Source organism: Sphaerodactylus townsendi, linkage group LG11 (assembly GCF_021028975.2).
Source record: "Sphaerodactylus townsendi isolate TG3544 linkage group LG11, MPM_Stown_v2.3, whole genome shotgun sequence".
Classification (NCBI taxonomy): Eukaryota; Metazoa; Chordata; class Lepidosauria; order Squamata; family Sphaerodactylidae; genus Sphaerodactylus; species Sphaerodactylus townsendi.
The window spans coordinates 23,900,216-23,919,425 of NC_059435.1; the positions used below are offsets into that span (position 1 = coordinate 23,900,216).

General features: G+C 40.9%; 1 protein-coding gene and 1 non-coding gene across 5 annotated transcripts in view; both read right to left on the reverse strand.

The window, feature by feature from the left end:
- Window positions 1–2,511: 2,511 nt before the first annotated feature.
- The window catches only part of GOLGA4 (golgin A4), a 59,486-nt gene continuing 42,787 nt past the window's right edge, over window positions 2,512–19,210 (reverse strand). For 3 of the 4 annotated variants that reach the window (XM_048510328.1, XM_048510326.1, XM_048510329.1), the window contains 10 exons: window positions 18,542–18,663; window positions 17,948–18,078; window positions 14,913–15,026; window positions 13,326–13,346; window positions 12,965–13,033; window positions 11,899–11,974; window positions 9,334–9,437; window positions 7,271–7,357; window positions 4,171–4,233; window positions 2,512–3,219 (listed from right to left, as the gene is read on the reverse strand). In XM_048510328.1, the coding sequence (XP_048366285.1) occupies window positions 4,204–4,233; window positions 7,271–7,357; window positions 9,334–9,437; window positions 11,899–11,974; window positions 12,965–13,033; window positions 13,326–13,346; window positions 14,913–15,026; window positions 17,948–18,078; window positions 18,542–18,663 (754 nt within the window). In that variant the 3' untranslated portion in view covers window positions 2,512–3,219; window positions 4,171–4,203. The remainder of the gene's footprint in view (window positions 3,220–4,170; window positions 4,234–7,270; window positions 7,358–9,333; window positions 9,438–11,898; window positions 11,975–12,964; window positions 13,034–13,325; window positions 13,347–14,912; window positions 15,027–17,947; window positions 18,079–18,541; window positions 18,664–19,210) is intronic. The other variant, XM_048510327.1, reaches the window with a different exon arrangement.
- On the reverse strand, window positions 12,352–12,423 carry TRNAA-GGC. The gene has a single exon. It is a non-coding gene; the product is annotated as a tRNA-Ala (tRNA).

Sequence of the window (19,210 nt, forward strand, 5' to 3'; positions counted from 1 at the left end):
TTCGTTTAAAACGTTTTGAGGCCGGAAATAAAATGTTTTTTGGAGAAAACGGTGTAGAATTCCACCCCCAAATGTGTTTTCCCCCCCACCCTGAAAGTGTTTTATTTGTGCTGTGTGGAAATGACCACTGCTGAAAAAAATCATTCTGTAAAAAGAAGATGCAAAATTTGTTTCCCCTCCCAGATAATCTGTAGAGAGGAACAGATTGGCAGAGTGTATTCTGATAAAGCATACGCAGGGTGCATCTATTCTACTGAACTCTTCCCTTGCTGAAATAAGTGAAGGAAATAAGCATAAGCATAAGCATTTTATTGTCATTGTGCACGCACAACGAAATTTACAGCAGCATTCCTCGATGCACACAATTTCAGACTCATACCCCATCCTCATTTTCCCCTTCCTCCACCCATCCCTACACATCCCCAAACACATCAACACGAAGCCACGGAGTTCAGCATAGACACACAGCTCTAGAGTAGAAGCTGTCTCTAAGCCTCTTTGTCCTAGTTTTTATAGACCTGTTTCGTCTGCCAGATGGTAACAGTTCAAAAAGAGAGTGTGCTGGATGAGACGGGTCTCTCAGAATATTTTGGGCTTTCTTTAGGCTTCAGGAATTATAGAGTTCTTCCAAGGAGGGGAGAGGGCAGCCGATAATCCTCTGTGCAGTAGTGATCACGCTTTGGAGCGCCTTCCTATCTGCCACTGTGCAACTGGAGAACCATACACAGATGCAGTAGGTTAAGACACTCTCTATAGCACAGCGGTAAAAGGACACCAGAAGTTTTCCATTCAGAAAATATGGTGGCAAGGTCCTTTTTTTTTGCACCACCAAGGGATGGGAGAACTAGAAGTTGATTTATCAAGACTCCTCTTCAAATGGTTGCTGCCACCAACTTCACAGCCTCACTCCCCGCTGTATATTCGTTTGTCCACTCACAACAAAAAGTTGGCGGTGGCAGCCGGAGCTTGCTCAGACGGAGCATCCTCCCCATCCCTTCTTAAGGCTATGCAGAGGTCCCTAGAAAAATGATGGAGAGGCCTAAAAGTCGAGAGTCAAACCTTAACTTCAGTGCTCAAAACTGTGGTGCCCAATAGACAGCACCAGCCACATGTGCTGCTCAAGACATCAATTAGAATAGTAAATAGTATTATCCACCCATACCTCTTGAGTTTAACCAGTCATCAAAAAAACCAGAGCTGGATTTAGGGATAGTGACATGGCCTGGATAGAAATCTCATTCATGTTTCCTCAGAAATTATTTTTGCATGGCCTTAAGATGGGATGGAATGCAGTTTCTCCTGCCAAATTGCCACACTCTTTCTTCAAATAGCATATATGCTCGTTCCTTACACTACATTTCAGTAACATTTGACAAAAAACAGCTCCCTTCTCGTATCTTGTGGGAATTGGAAAAAATCCCACTCTTAAGCCCAATTAAAATGTTCAGTTTCTGAAGTTCAAGATACTGAAAATTTAAGTTGGATGTCAAAGGAAAAGACTGCAGGTGTGGGTAATTTTTCAGAATATGATAAATACCTTATATGGTAACTTCCAACTTGAAAGGTATATTTTTAGCTATTTCTAAGAATGATTGAAGAAGAAAATTACATGCCTAAAAAGGCAAAAACTTATTCTACTAACATGTATGACTACAATTTCTGCAAAGCAGACTGGCCTATTTTCCATAGTTTTCCAGCACACTGTAAAATATGGGTAAAATTAAAACTAAGTGTTTAAAAACAGGTCAGTTAAAATCAAGTTTCATATGGTAGATAAGAGCAACTATCCTAATAACCCTCTTTAGGTCTTCTCTATGTTTTTTCCCTTCAACTGTAGCTCCTTGCAGCGCTCACTTCTAGTCATGCAGAGATATGCACAAATTTATGCTACTCCAAGGTGGTTCTTAAATGTTTGTTGCAGACATGTTACCCCACGTACTCTCAACAGAAAGACATGATGACTTCACATTCTGCTTGTGGATGAGGACACATGGAAACAATGAAGGTTTGTTGATAGTATACTTTTGTCATGTGTTTCAGGAAGCGCTCAGCCATGGAACTTTCTCGTGTTGGTCTGTTCTACTCAACTGTGCCATCATCATCCATAGACCTCACCCTAGAAGTCTTTTTTTTCTACCCCAAATAAAAAAAAAGGTGTAAGAAACATCTTGAACGCCCATCTAGTTTAAAGAACGTTGCTTGAAAAGAAATTTCAAAATTTCAAAATTTCTTTTCACACGTTTTTATATGAAGATTACGGTAGTCATTTTGCATGTTGAGTCTTTCACTGTAAGAATCCAGATGTGTGAATCCGAAAGTTGTGTTTATACCCTCAACACATACAGAAAACATGTCTGCCACAAATTGCCATGCACAGCGTTTTGTGGTGTCTTCACCGTGTGATATACATTTCAGAATCAGAATTGTGGGGCAATTCACTCGCCATCTTGCTTGATGGTTTATTCAGTCAGCAACTCCCCAAATTAATAAGCATTTCAGGCTGCAGCGTTATACAGTAAATAGAATTTTATTTTCTCCCAGCTCTGCAAGATTAGCACTGCCAACAGTCAGAGACCAGATTATGATACAGTTTAGGGAGTAACTATTTACAATTTACAGCACTGTAAATATAATATAAGTACAAAAGCTAGGAATAAACAGATGAGGTACTGCAATGTGGATTCGTTGTAAGCAAAAGTTGAAATGCCTTCAGTCAGTAGATCCAGTTGGGAGAAGGAAAAAAATAGGTCAACACTGGCATAATTTACCAGGAACAATAATCTAAGGCCAGCTACCACCCAAGGTATATTGCACAATTATTTCAAACACCCCTCCCACCCAGTAAAATAAATAGAACTTTTCAACTATTAAGTCATTAGAGAAAGATATCCTGCACCTCAGGAAATTCGTACTATGATATTGTAGTGAGGCAAAGCATTTCAAAAGGTACCATATTCTCTCCCTCTTTCTGTTTAATAAAAAGTCTAATACAAAATAGAAAACCGATTAACATTCTTTCCCCAAGGCAGCTGGGTAACTGTATTCATGGCCCAAACGCCACTGCTCCTTCTACTATGGGATGACCCAGAATCGTGGTTCTTCTCTAGTCCATCCTCTAAGGTGCTCAAACAGAGATATGACCATTTAAAAACCGTTATCATCTGCTACAAAGTTCATATGGTGCAAGGATGTTCTTCAAGGAGACGGCCGTAGCCAGGACTGGGGTGAGAGTGAGAAGAGAAAACAGAGAAAATAAAAGGTAAGTGAAAGCAAACTGATCCATGGTAAAGCGAGATATATTAAATATACCTTAAATAGGCATGTCCTATTAAGCAATGGCCTATTATAACTGCTACAGAATGTAATCTTGAATCAACCACTATATTCTAAGTTACTGAAAATGTAGGTTTGATATCTGATGCTTGATACAGATACATTTATGAATTGCAAACAAAACTACACAAAGCAAAGCTTAGTATCCAGACTACAATAACAAGCGTTTCTTCTCTTAAAAATCAATTGAAAAACAGTAGAAGAAAAAGAAGAGTTTGGATTTATATCCCCCCTTTCTCTCCTGTAGGAGACTCAAAGGGGTTTACAATCACCTTTCTCTTCCCGCCTCACAACAAACACCCTGTGAGGTGGGGGGGGGGGGGGCTGAGAGCTTTGAAGAACTGTGACTAGCGCAAGGTCACCCACCTGGCATATGTTGGGAGTCCACAAGCTAATCTGATTCACCAGATAAGCTTCCACAGCTCAAGTGGCAGAGTGGGGAATCAAACCTGGTTCCCCAGATTAGAGTGTACCTACTCTTAACCACTACCCCACGCTGGCTCTCATATAGTCATATTGCTTTTATATTCCGTGAGTACACCTTATCTTGGCAATGTAGCTAGCTTTTTGGCCATAATTTAAAGGTAAAGGTAAAGGTAAAGGTACAAGGACTGGGTCACTACTGATCCATGGGGGGTGATGTCACATCACGTTTACTACAAGCTGGTTTGCCATTTCCGTTCCCAGTCATCTACAGTTTACCACCAACTCATTATAAAATTAGGATTTCAAATATGATAAAAAGTATGTGTTCAGCATGCGTGTTAGTATAAGAGATTAAGTCCAACGAAAAGAAATGAGGAGGAACACAAGCATAGTATGTACAGCAACACTCACCCACGTGCTATCTAAGCATGATTGATGGTTAAGTCAGAAGACACCACTGCGAGGTGAGGTGAACTACAAAGCCAGGAAGAAAATCGCTAATTGGGTTATTGTGTTAAAAAAAGCAAGCGTGAATTTAGACATGACTCCATATTCCCACAGCTGTGCACTCATAAGTGAGCATGGCTTTTTATGCTTTGCACTGTCTGGACACTCTGCAGGTGATAAACAAAAAGGATCAGCAATCTCAGCCCCTACTCACTCCAGTAGTTTTGACTAATGATGCCTATTTCATGCACAAACTTGAGCCTGTTCCACTGGATGACATTTTAGCCAAGGCTACCGAACCCAAGGCAGAGTCTTGCCTGACTAAAGGTGCTAGATTCCAAAACGGAGCCAGGACATAGCTTCATTTTGTCAAAAAGAACATAAAATATTGGACCCAGTATTGCTGTTCCTCTTTAACGTCTTTAACATCTGGATGCAGCCTTAATATCATAGCCCACTGTTGCCTCAGGCTGACAGAAAAGAATGTCAAAAGGATCTGTATGCATTAAAGCAGGTCATCATTTTTAGCAAAGTGGACAAACAGGAATATGAACAATAGTAACTGTGACGGACTGCTGAAGAAGGGTTAATTTTAAAGTGCAGTTCCGACAAAGAAAAGGAATGTAAAGAGTTAACCACAGCTCCACCTGATTGGCTGGCTGCTACTGCAGCTGTCTATAAAAAGCCAGAGGGTGGATGTTTGTTAGGCAGAGAGGAGAGATCAGAGAGAGAGAAAGATAGCTTTGCTGCTCAGGGAGCTGTGTAGCCAGTTTTAGTGAAGGACTGGGAAAGGCCAGGCTGTATGTGATACCTGAGTCTCAGTCCAAAGGGAAACATCATCAAAAAGGCAATACTTATAACACAGAGAGCTTGGCTATAGGTCTCTGCAGAGAAAGCACCTAGATATGGGACAGTGAAGTCTCTGAGGGTGTGTGTTATTTAATTAACAGAGTCAGAAGTGGGTTGCAGGTGGGATACCCCAGTGCCTGCTCTGTGAAGCCCAGTGTGCCTCTTCCTTAGTGAAAGGAGCTGGAGATTGAAGTATTTGTCTACATCTGCGAAAGATTTTCCCTAAAGAAAGTAGTTTAGTAGAAGGAAGTTGTATCAAAACTGAGTCAAAGAACTGTCTGAAACAACTAAAATATTTATCGAAGTATTCTTGCCAAAGAAAAAGAAAAGCTTAACTATCTCTGTAACTTATATTTTTGTAAATCTGTAACTAAACATTCCATCTTTATTTGCTTGTTAAAAAGCCTCAAGGAGTCATTTAAGAGTGCCCAGCCAAACCTGATAAGAACAATTAGTTTATCAGAGGGAAAAGCGAAATCACCTCACAGAAGTGGCCATTACAATAAGCCATTAGGATCTCCTGAAGAACATGAGGTGTGTGCCTGCTCGCTCTCCGCTCTAGGCCGCCTATAACAGTGGTGGCTTAGGGTAGTGATCTTATTACAGTAACATTTTATTTTTCAGCAGAATTTTCATGTAATAGTTTAAAATTTCCCTAATAATGATCAGAAGTCCAGACATCAGAAAGCACTGCAGCTAATTCAAACCCCTGTGTCTCCTCTACTATAGAAGAAGAAGAAGAAGAGTTTGGATTTATATCCCCCCTTTCTCTCCTGTAGGAGACTCAAAGGGGCTTACAATCTCCTTGCCCTTCCCTCCTCACAACAAACACCCTGTGAGGTAGGTGGGGCTGAGACAGATCCGAGAAGCTGTGACTAGCCCAAGGTCACCCAGCTGGCGTGTGTAGGAGTGTACAGGCTAATCTGAATTCCCCAGATAAGCCTCCACAGCTCAGGCGGCAGAGCTGGGAATCAAACCCGGTTCCTCCAGATTAGATACATGAGCTCTTAACCTCCTACGCCACTGCTGCTCCTATAGGTAAAGGTAGTGCCTTGTGCAAACACCTGGTCATTACAGATCCATGAGGTGATGTCACATCACAACATTTACTAGGCAGACCTGGTTTGCCATTGTCTTCTGCAGTCATCTACACTTTACCGCCAGCAAGCTGGGTACTCATTTTACCAACCTTGGAAGGATGGAAGGCTGCATCAACCTGGAGCTGGCTACCTCTAGCAGGGCTCATTAATTAGTCAATTTTTTTCATTTTCCACAGTTTATAAGCAGCACTTTTCAACTCTGCCCTTCTCAAAGTAGCAATTTAAACTGCAAATATGGATGAGTCTAGTATTAGTTTAATCAGGACTGGCATGAGAGGTTTGTGGTGGTGAAAAGTGCCATCAGAAGAAAATATGGTTTGAGACCTCACTTTTCTCTACCTTCACGGGGTCTCAAATGCCTTACAAACACCTTCCCTTTCCAACCCCACAACAGACACCTTTGTGAGATAGGTGAAGTTGAGAGTTCTGAGAACTGTGACTAGCCGAAGGTAACTCAACTGGCTTCATGCGTAGGAGTGGGGAAACAAATCTGGTTCATCAGATTAGCGTCCACCACTTTTGTCAAACATGGCTCTCCAGATTAGAGCCCACCATTCTTAACAACTATGCCATGCTGGCTCAGGTCACAGCTGAATTATGGTGACTCCCCTCATGGGGTTTTCAAGGCAACAGACATTCAGAGGTGGTTTGCCTTGGATTTCTTTGGTGGTCTCTCATCCAAATACTAATCATGGATGACCCTGCTCAGTTTCCAAGATCTGATGAGATCAGACTAGCTTGGGTCATCCAGGTAAAGGCAAGAGAGATATTAACTGAATGGAATTTACTAAACGGAGTTTGCTTGATCAAAACTGTCATAGCAGGAAGACAGTGCACACCAAAGGACTTCCGCTTCTACAAAAAAAAAATATTGCTGAACACATGGCTTGGGATTTCCTTGGCTAGTGCAACTTTTAAAAAATCTACCACACTTTTGAAGCAGTTTTAGAAGATTTGTATATGCTGTCCCTATTCTGAGCTGGAACTCCAAGGAAGATTTATGAAAAGAATTGTTGCAAACTCCTCAAATATAATTTTACCATACAGCTCTTTTGGAAATATGGAGATGTCAAAGAGTGCCACCAACAGCTATTCATTTTCTCATTACTGCTTACCACCGTCCGTGCATCTTCTCGTTCTAAGATCTTCTGTGCTTGGTCAGCAGGGAACTTGAGCACTGTAGTTATAACCTTTGCCATTGTCTAAAGAACAAATAAGAACAGAATGGTGTGACAAAGGTCTGACCTACCAGACATTATTGTTAACTTTTTAGAATCAGTCTGTTTTGTATGCCAATAAAGGCTTTCGAATCGTCAAAAAAAAACTTTTAAGAATTCAAACAAGAGGATAGATCCTATGGCTTTATTCCAACAACAGTGGTGCTTTGCTCAGGCAAGAGCCTTTCCCTGACACAACAATCTCTCTTGTCAAAGGAAGGATCCTTATACTGAGGCAAGAAGCACCTTTGGCAAATGAGATCTGTGGGATCCAAGCCACCATATGTTATTGTAAAAGCTAATAAAAGCCACAGTTATAAATAATAAAGATGATCAGTGTGCACAGTATCTTCCCATTCAGTTTACTTGACAGGTGGTATCTTATATGAGATTTATGGGGGCTACGATTATCAACTTATTTTCGTTTATAGCAGTGAACAGTTCAGAATGGGTCTTCCTTATTCACATGGTAATGTGTTGCAGTGATATTCATTGTCCATACATTCTGAAAACATGTTTTTTATTATTCATAGTTACAGAAACACTGTTTATTATTCATAGTTACAGAAAGCTGTTTGGAAAAGTGTATTTGAGATATTGCCTTGAAGATCTGAGTTTTCAAAAAGTGGACAGAGAGCGGGTGTGAGAAAACAAATCACGTAGTATAACTTGAACCACAGCAGGTCAGCATTCACTGTAGAACTACAGAACATTCTCAGACCAAACATTCTTAATCACCAGACTTTCAGTCTAGCAATTCACCTCTCACCTGCTCATGGGGTGAGTTTCTTGAACGGGCTTCACGTAACTGGCTTGCCCAGGTGTTGCCCAGCTGCCCAAATGTGTATTTGAGCTCTCCTCAGTACATAAAGAAGTGAAAACAATGATGGGAGGAAATGTTCCAAAAAACAGATGAACTGGTGAATCTATTTCTGGCTAATCTATCTCAGACTGCAATAGGGAGCAAACAAGACTCCTCCATACTAAAAACCAAAAGAATCTCTCTCATATCAGGGAAAGGTTTCTTGCACAAAAATGTCAGAGGAAAACTAAAGTTAGTGCTCCAGCATTTAGTTTTCTATCTGGAAGAGATGCTTTAGTATGGTGGAATGGTTCAGGCATGTGAACTAGCTAAATGCATGTTTCTTATTGGCTTGGCTGTTTGCTGGACCTAAGGTCTTAGTTAAACTGTTAGTAAACAAACAATTATCTCAGTCAGACTGAAAAATCAAAGCAATTAAGTGGAAAATCAGTGAAGGTCCAAAATTATCTCTAGATACAATCATAGAAGAGGTACAAGTGAGAATGCACACCTCTTTCTTCCCCACTCGAAGCAACACTGGTACCTACAAAGTAGAAGTACTGTCTTTTCCACATCACTATAGTCTCTCATATCCTGGGACTTTGCAAGGATGCAATAACTGAAAGTCTGGAGCATTTAGGGGCTGTGATTATATAGTAGTTCCAGAATCAGGCCAAGAAGTAGCTAAAACCAAGAAGCCACAGCATATGGGAACTAAAACTTGCAAGGAAGCTGCTCTGGAACGGTTCACTGGAAGGGTGAGAAATGGAGAATCCTAGATCCACTGGAAGACCGTTGCAGCAAGAGTGGGTTGGATGGAAGTGACAGCAGAGGAGGAAGTATGTGGATTTTGAAGACTGATCTTATTACATTTAGTAATCAGCCTAAACAAGTTGCAACTTCTGTGATTTTATACTTTTTGTCCAAACCTCTATAAAAGAGTTACTATGCAGACTATAAATGATGGTAGATCACTAAAATAAAGTCACCGCTCGAGGCTCTGTTCATCATGGTAGAAGTCCTGGTCAGGGATCTTGATAAAGGGATTCTTGGAGTGCCCCACCTTGCAGGAGCTTCTCTCCTCTGGGTCATCTTACAGAGTTCCTTCCAAAGCGCAGTTCTTAATATGGTCATTATGTGCCCTAAATAGGAAAGATACCTTTGTCTCACGGCCCATCATATATTCGAAGAGCACTTTCCTCAAGTATTCAAACTCTGTAGGCTCACCAAAGAGAGTCACGTCAGAATGGCAGAGATTTCCACCTGCGTAAACAAAACCAACATTTAAAACTAGTCTACTCTTACACAGCAGTCTGAATACCTATTACAGATGAAAAAAAAAATTTAAATAGAAGAGGTACTTGGGCATATAACAGAATAATCCCACACATCTTCTCAAACAGCTACTTCAATTGGGCTTTACTCCTAATAAAGTGTCCTTGGGATAACTGTGTAAATAAATGATCACCCTTAATGGCATTTTTATAAGGAGCATTTCTGTATTTTGAACTTTAACAATAGACAAAACAGTTCTTTTCACAGCATCAGACAAGAATGGTTCAGGTATATCAGGTCCTCAACACTCTTCAGCAGTTCCACTCTCTTTTACCCCATTCTCACCCACAATTAGCTGTCTCAGCCAAGACTCAGACCAATGGAAAATGCACTAAATTGCATACATTCCTCAAAACTACTATAGGAAAGGTGGAAAACTTACATTTTCAATCCCTTCCTCTTTCTGTTTCTTAGCATCTTTTCAATAAATTTCAAAGAATATCAATTGGTTATTTAAAATGCTGCTGCTACTTTATAAAACAGATAATTTAGTCATTTCAAGTCAATTCAGATAAACCACCAATTAATTATCGATTAAACTTCATGGTCTTTCCAACTTATAAAGAATCAAAAGACCACAGCTCCCTTTTACTCAGATCTGTAAGATTCACCTGTCAAATTCAGTCTCCACTCCTCAGGAGAGGGGAGAGGAAGATAAATCTTCCTTTTTAGCGATGTTTCTTTTTTCAGAATGTCCCACAGTGAGATAAGCTCAGCCCACCATTTTTCCCAGGAACTGAGTTAACAATACGTTTGCAGCAGATAATTCTTACAATTAAATGTCTGCTTGAGAATAGAGGCATGAAGCATCTATTATCCCTAGTTTGTAGCTCAATTTCCACTAAGATCTACTGATACTATGAAAAATTGTGCTTTTTTTCCCCTCCAAAATTTTTGTTCTGTGAAGGAATATGTGTATAAGAATTACATGTGGAAAGATCTATGAACAAGTGTGGATAGGAAAAGAATCATATATATATACAGATAGTCTTCGTTCATCGTCCTACACCATGTTTCAAGCATATATTCCTTCACAGATGAAAACAATACCAGAATTAAGCCAAAGGGCTGCAACACAGCATGAAGTCATTAATCTGACAGGAGCAAGCCTTTTAGGGGAGACCTTAAAGAAAACCCAACCTTCCATTGCCCAAGTACACTTGTAGAGTACAGATTCCAGATTCATGACAAATTCCTCATGGGTCCACTCAACACAAGTTGGCATGGTATGGTCTAAGAGTAGGAATGCTGATGAAATGAAAAGCTGTTGTTAAGTGCTAATGTGACCTCCACACTGGTGACAAACCACCACAAAAGACTTCTTCTTTTAACCGAGTGTTGTATAGTGGTTAAGAGCAGGTGCACTCTAATCTGGAGAACAGGGTTTGATTCCCCACTCTGCCACTTGAGCTGTGGGGGCTTATCTAGTGAACTGAATTAGCTTGTGCATTCCAACACATGCCAGCTGGGTGACCTTGGGCTAGTCACAGTTCTCTCAGCCCTATCTACCTCACAGGGTGTTTTTTGTGAGGGGGGGAAGGGAAAAGAGTTTGTAAGCCCCTTTGAGTCTCCTTACAGGAGAGAAAGGGAGGATATAAATCCAACTCTTCTTCTTCTTCGAGGATTACTTCTGAAACTATAAAAAACTTGCCTTACCCAAAATACACATATACAAAGCCTGATGACATGCATGCTCACTCAGAACTGCATCCAGTTGAGCTCCCACAGACCTCTCCTTCTGGTTAAACTGACATATGAATGTAGTCAAACTGGTACAACACTTGCAAAGGCAAAATCCATTTGCAGTTTATGGCAAAAGGGAGTGGACATAGGTTTGCAGCTGAGTTGCATTTACAGTGGAACCTCGGTTTTCGTTGGTAATCCGTCCAAAAAGAATAGATAAAAACCGAAACCGATGAAAACCGAGGCAAACTTTTCCATAGGAATCAATGTAAATCCAATTAATCTGTTCTAGGCACTCCAAAAAACATACCAAAACACATTTTTGGTGAATAAACATAGTATTTAATGCTGAAAACAGTAACAAACAATAACAATAGGACCAGCTTCAGAGATAGTGGACCAATGTCGCACCAGAAAGCTGTCCAAAGAGGTCTGTTTCTGATGCCTCTTTAAGATTTGTCTGAAATGGGGCAAGACACTGTCATTAAACAAGGCCTGCAATAGCTTTGTCCGGGTGATTTTTCTCCGCAGACCCCTGCACCTTACTGCAAATCGATGAAAACCGAGGCAAATCGATGAAAACCGAGACAAATTTTTCACTGAAAAAATAGATGAAAACTGAAACCGATGAAAACCGAGGTTCCACTGTACAAGTGTTTTCTTTTACCTCACTTTGTAGCTCAATGCCAAGACAAACATTCCTCACCTCTGTAAGGCGTTCCAACTGTTGTGACATACATGCTCTTCTCATACTTTTTCAATCGGTCTTGTAGTGTATGAATCTAAAAAAAAGGTAACTGATGATGAAAAAACAAACAACTCAGGTATCTTTGGAATACGTTTCAAATTGATGTTTAACCAGTGAAATAAGTAATTGCTTGAGGTTGTTGAATATTTGGCATCTTGTTTTCTAAACTTACCATATTGAAATGTACTAATGTACACTAGGCAAAGAAGATACCGTGTTTTTTCCTCATCCCAGAAGGTTTCAGGTGTCTAATTTAAGATCAGATGCATGGATGTCCACTACTCATACACATGAAGTTGCCTTATACTGAATCACACCATTGGTCCATCAATACTGTCTGCTCAGACTGGCAGTGGCTCTCCACGGTCTCAGGTGGAGGTCTTTCATATCACCTACTACCTGCTCCTTAACTGGAGATGCCAGGGATTGAACCTTGGAACTTCTGCATGCCAGGCAGATGCTCTGCCACTGAGCCACAGCCCCTCCCCACATGTTCCTTGCTCCACTGAGCCGACTGAACATTCCTTCTGACAGGTTTCACTACTCAGTTCAATGGGAAATCTCCAAAAGCACTAAAACTTGAGGTTCACTATCTGCTGGCATGAACAGGAAACCAAGTGGGCTCAATACAGCCACTGCAGCACACTTGACTGTGGATCACAACATGCAAGATGGAAACAGGAAACAGTGTTAGAAATTGTGTTTTGAAACTAATTTAGCTGTCATGCCTTCCCCCAAAAAACTTGCCCTGAAAACTAATTTTGAAAAGGTGCCAAGAATTTATTTTTCCTTAATTCCTTCATAGTTCTGCAAATTCTACACAGGTAGTGAGCATTCAAGTAAGTTTTATGTAGATTTAAAGTGAATGAGCTCAGCTTTGCTGATTTACTTTTCTAATAGACTGAAAATGAGAAGTGGGGAGGCACGGAATGTTTAGGAACTCTTTTAAAGTGATTTTGTAACTAGAATATGGCTCTTTAGCATACCCGACACCTAAAAAGGAAAATTCCTTCTTATTCTTTACCTGTTCTGTGAATTCTTGCTCTTTCAACTTTGAATCATTGATAAGAGTTGTCTTCTGGGCTAGCTGAGCCTGAAACACAAACAAGTTTCAGCACAGCATATCGAAGAGAATACACACTTTGGTTTATATATTGTTAATTCTGAGCGCAGCTGAGCACACGTAACTGCCTTATATTGAATGAGATCCTTGGCCCATCAAAGTCAGATGGCCCATCTACCCAGAGTGGCAGCACATCTACAGATCTACTGCCAGGTCCTTTAACTGGAGATGCCAGGAATCGAACCAGGGACCATCTGCACCTATACATCACATGAAAATGGTAAGAGGGAAAATATAAATCTATCAATTCAGTCAATCTTACCTGAAGATCAGCTATTGTTACCTAGAACAAAAGGAAAATGAACAATAAATAAAACTGTTTTCTTGTGACAAAACAGAAAGACTCCAAAATATTTTGCACTCTCTGAAGTCACTATTATCTCGTTCTAACTTGCCACCAGCTTCCCCACCTATTCCTCTGCTTCATATGGGCACAGCATATGATAGTTCCTAGGTTTAAAATGTAGATCTTACTGCCAAGCAATCTATCTTCCATAATTTCCATTACATAAACCCACTTTATAATAAATATCAATTACTGAAATAGTTTAGTCATGCCCGAAATATACCTCTGTCTCTGAGTGGAAATATATCTGCATCTTACAAAGAAACCAGTCAAGAGAAAGAAGTCCAAACTAAAGTTAAATATATTAATAAATGAGTGGTTTCCATTTTGTTTATGTTGGAACCAGTCTGACTGTTTCTGTCTCTACGCAAAAAAAGGAGTGCAGGCTGAATAAGGGCCAAGAGAAGATGCCACTTTTAAGCTAAAATCCTGTGCTCCGGTTACATGTGCTTTCATCCTAATGAATCACAAATGGATGCAGGAAGATTGCAACTTTGAAGTCTATTTCAGTTACATGAATTTATCTGATTTTTTTATGCTGAAGAAATTGCTTCTGGTTAAACTGACATATGAATGTAGTCAAACTGGTACAACACTTGCAAAGGCAAAATCCATTTGCAGTTTATGGCAAAAGACAGTCTGGCACATGATATGTCAAAGCGTCAAGGAAGTACTTTTTCACGCAAGGCATTTGGAACTACACAATGGGGGAAGATACAATGCTGAAGTGCTATCTGACTCTTTCTCCTGTGGCCTCTCCTGGACCTTCAGAGTTAGCTTATCCTTCTCCTCCTTCTAATGTCTCCCATCAGCCCTTGGTGCTTTTCTGTGCTCTCCTCTGATTGGTCCATCCTTCTCTTTTGAGTTTATTGGAATGTTAGAAACCACACCAAGCCCATAAAGGGTGTGAAGGTATACAAATCTAATAAATCAAATCAAAATCAAATCAGGCCACTAGAACCCCACTCATCCACTGGTGGCATCTCACCACTTCTGACTCAGCTGGATTTATATCCAGCCAGGCCATTTGGACATGCCACCGCCACATGGGACTTGCACACCCCACCAATTCATAACACATGATTAAAATATATTGGTGAAGTATACATAGGGCAGTTTAGCACATTCATATCAACACAGGCAGAAAGGAAACATATGACAAACTTTCTCTTCCTTTTACCACACTTCTAGTGAAGGATCTAAGTGAAGGAGCTGACAGGGATGACAAAAGCATGTTGCTCTGGTAATCAAGTATATATTATAAATGTACACAGCTGGCCTATTTGTAATGTCACTTGAAGACTATTTTATCATTGATTTATTGGCTGATATCAAACCAACAGTATTACAAGCAACTCAGATCCTGATGCTATCTTCTTTGCACCATGGCAGAGAACTGCTTCAGATATGAGAAAACAATCCTTGAAACAAATCTGAACTTATTTCACATTGAGCTACGGAAACCTCTTTAGAATAGGCAAAAAATTAGGTTTGCCAACTTACTTCTCCGCTATTCCAGTTCTCTTCATCTGCCAATCTTTGTTTGTATTCTTCTTGTAATTTCTCCAACTGCTTCTGCAGCTCATGTACTTTTCCTGTCATTTCTTCTTCTCGGGCCTTCAGAATTTAAAAAAAAAACCCCAGCTAATTAATTTATATGTGGTGTTCTCTGGGTGCAATCTCCCAGCAGCTTTAACTTCAAAAGACCCAATAATATTCTCAGAGAACTGTGCTGCACATGGGCACCCCCAGCTAGACTTCAAGCGGCCAGCTGTGCTGCCCCACCACTCCCAAAGGGGCTTCCCAGCTAGGGAATAATCCAAGACTCTTGGAACGAGAGATGAACATTTCATACAAAGGGAAGAATGCAATGTTGCAAAAGTGAAGGTTTCATAAACTTAATCAGTAGTAGCTAAGACCTGGGTGCATAGCAGAGTTACTGGGAATGCAAACTCCTTGTCTTCCAACCTCAAGCCATTTTTACTGCCTGTTCCAGAAATGCTGCATCCATTTTCAGTAGCCCAAAAAAGAAATTTCTAATCAAATCAGATTCTACACAAGAAGAAGAAAGAAGGAGGAGAAAGAAGAAGGAGGAAGGAGGGGGAAGAGGAAGAAAGAAGGAGAAAGGAGAAAGGAGGACAAAGGAAGGAGGAGGAGGAGGAGGAGAATTTGGATTTATATCCCATTTTTCTGAACTAAGAAGTCTCAAAGAGGCTTACAAACTCCTCCCCTTCCTCTCCCCACAATAGATACCTTGTGAGGTAGGTGGGGCTGAAGCTACATATTTAGGACTACAGGTAAGCCTTTCATTCAATCCTTGATGTACTATGTGTTTGCTGGGTTGAAGCACAATCAGGGCTGAAGTCAAGCACCCCAACTGGCTCTGGACAATGGCTTATAATGTATTTAAAAATTAAATTAATCTTTCAGCAAGGAAAGCAAGTACACAAATGTTGAATTCATAGAGCACTGCAGATTAGTAGGAACACAGAACAAGAGATCAACCCTTTGCAAACTAGAAAGAAACCAGCCACCTCTATACTCTCAATGGTTTTGGGCGGTGCAGAAAGAAGGGAAATTTTAAAACTTTTCTGCCACCCAAATCACCCCACAGCCTAAACAAATTTACACTACCCTTTTAGGTGGAATAAGCCTGCGGCTCACGAGAATGCCCCCTCCCTACACACCAGTGTTTGTTTGAATGTCAGTGTACTCCCTGGCAGCGCCAACTTCTGGGTTTGGCTGCTGAGGAGCTGTGTGATGCCTGGACACCAGCACGTTTATTCTCCCTGTTGCCGTGGGTACCCCTTATGCTGGCAAATGGGGCAAATGCTCTGGTAGGGCACTCCACTGCTCCCAAAAGTCATTTCGTTTCCCCCAAATCTGGATTGGGCTGTTAAGGTAATTCAGCAGGTGGCTCCTAAAGCAAATTCCCAAAAAGAGATGGTGTAGGGGTGAGCCCGCAAACCCAGCAGAACCGTAGAAAGAGCGCCTGGAATGCCGGTGCCAGCTACGGCCTTCTGGGCGCACACGCTCCCCCAACCCCCGCTCCCCCGTGAGTCACGGGTCATGAACTGCCGGACTCGCAGTCACCAGGTGTCCCAGACAAAGGGACAAAAGGGCTCTGCCCTCAGGTGAGGATTAGACCCAGACACGGACGCTTCCTCCTGCACGTAGCAGCCCGATGAGATCATGCATCACATGATGATCTCCCGTCCTCCCGCTCTCCCGACCTCCCGCTCTCCCGCCTATCCGTCCCCTTTACAAGCCCCTAATGAAACCCTAATAAAAGGTGCGGGAGACTGGCACAAGGCAGAGTTGCCAGGATCACGGGATCCCGCGCTTCCTGCTGCTGGCTCTCTCCACCAGATGATATCTCCGCGTCCCGTCTCTTCCTTGGGACCTCGCGGGCACGACTTCAAGATGGAACTGACAAGTACATAAATCTATTTTGCTCAAGGCTTTGATAATAATCTCAGATCTGACCCAACTGGCATGCCAGTATGAAAACAGCACAGGTAATTTTGGTTTTTGGAACTCCACCTAATCCAGTGATGGCTAACCTTTTTGAGACAGAGTGCCCAAATTGCAACCCAAAACCCACTTATTTAACGCAAAGGGCCAACATGGAAATTTAACCTGAGTACTGAGGTTTTAGTTTAGAAAAAGCAGTTGGCTCCGAGGCATGTGTTACTCGGGAGTAAGCTTGGTGGTAGTTAGTGGCTTTGCTTTGGGGCAACCGTGCAACTCTTCGATCGGGTGAATCACAACCCTAGGAGGGTTTACTCAGAAGCAAGCCCCATTGCCAGCAACTGAGCTTATTCCCAGGTAAAGGATCGTGCTTTAGTTCTTCGCATGAAAATCACTGGGGTTTAACAGCACTTAACAGGGTTACCTACACTGCTTCCCCAAAACTAGGTCTTGGGTTTAATACTAAAAATCGAGCCCAGTGGCCCAGGCCAACCTAGAGGTAGGTGGGGTGTGGGTGTGTATGTTGATTCCCCCCACATGACGAACTCTGTGTGCACGTGCCCACAGAGAGGGCTCTGAGTGCCACCTCTGGCACCCGTGCCATAGGTTCGCCACCACTGAAATCCATTTATGGATGATGTCTGTTTGCTCTCCCTGACAGATGCTGGCAGGGTCTTGGGGAGTTCTGAAAGCCAGCTATTTGTAGACTGAAAGCCTCTAATGAAAATCCAGAATACCTCATTGTCTGGGGGTATCTTCCCAAAGAAGGTAACAATTTATTCTGTGTTAAAGAAGGTTTCTTTGGATCTAAAGGTTGTGGTCCCTTATACACCTGTTTCAAATCTGCTTTTTGAGGCTAAAGTTATAGGGGAAGAGGTAGTTTTTATTCCTGGCTCTTTTCCTGGAGACACAGGCTGAGAGGGTAGCAAAAAGATTTTTTTTATCAGTTATCCCTACTTCAGAAGCTGGCCCCCCTTCTTGGACCTAGTGAATCTGGCTGTACTGACCCATGCTACAGGAACCCCAAGAATTTGTACATTTTTGTTGCAGTTTTTTGTTACACATACCTCAAGGATTTCCTCATACTTTTTCACCGTCCTTTGTAAATCATCATCTTTTTCTACCATCTTCGTATACAACTGAGTTATCTCTGTATGATGGCTTTCTATCAATTCAGCTTCAACTTCTTGGGCTTTACCTATTTAAAATTATCAAGTACATTAATATGACAAATGAGTGCATTGCTATTTTTTATTTTCAATAATCACCAGCAAAAAAATGTGAACAGACTAAAAGAAAAAGAAAAACACTGAGAAACCGAAAACAGAAGAAATAATTGTAAATAATAATTTTTACTAACATCTAATCCAATTTACCAAACAACAAAAACGACCAGAGTACTTCATGGCACATTCTTTGCCAAATATTATCAAATGAGATAATTTTTCAGACCTCATGAAGCAGTTCTGGGGAAAACAGTGAACAGGTAGGAGAAAAATTAGTAAAGCCTTGTTAGTCGCTACACTGCCAGTTAGCAACGCTACGTCAGTGCTCCAATCGCTGATACAGCTCCCTCTGAATTTAAAAAAAATCTGAAATCTGGAATTAAAAGAGAGAAATCCATTTCAGATCTATACAGGATCCAATCATTCCAAACTCACTGATGGTTTCTCGTACTGCTGTTTCTACTTCCTTTTCTTTTTGTGCCAGCTGAGTATTGAATTCCCTCATTAACTGCTTCAATGTGGAATTGTGCTTCAATTCAGCATCTTCTTGTTCATACCTATAAAACCACAAAAAAGTCAAGTTTTTCTGAGACAAATTAAGGAAAACCCAAAAACTGCCTACAGAGGAACTTAAATGTCTGCCCAAAACTTGTCCAAGATTACTTTTTAAAAGATAGGCTTCCTTAATATGTTTTCATTATATTTATTTTCTATTTATTAACAAAAAAAGAAAAACATTTTGAGAACAATATTTTAACAAAAATGTACTGTGGATTACTTGATCTTGTGGTAGTCCCTTAAACTTGTGTACATAAAAGGGTGCAGAGAGGATCTGCTTCAAGCAGTTTGCAGAGACCCAGTTTATTTGCTTATAGCAAAAAGAGTAATTTAACAATTATACCTACATATGCATTCATAAAAACAAAGCCCAGCCCCCAAACCTCTTAGATTTTTAGCACACAAATATTCAAGTTCAGCCTTTTCTTTGACATTCAGCATCTAACTAATTGTTAATAACTGAACCATTACATAAATGAGTTCATCAGAATACAGTGGCTGCATACTAAATGAAGAGCTACAATCTTCAGATTTATACATTCTTCC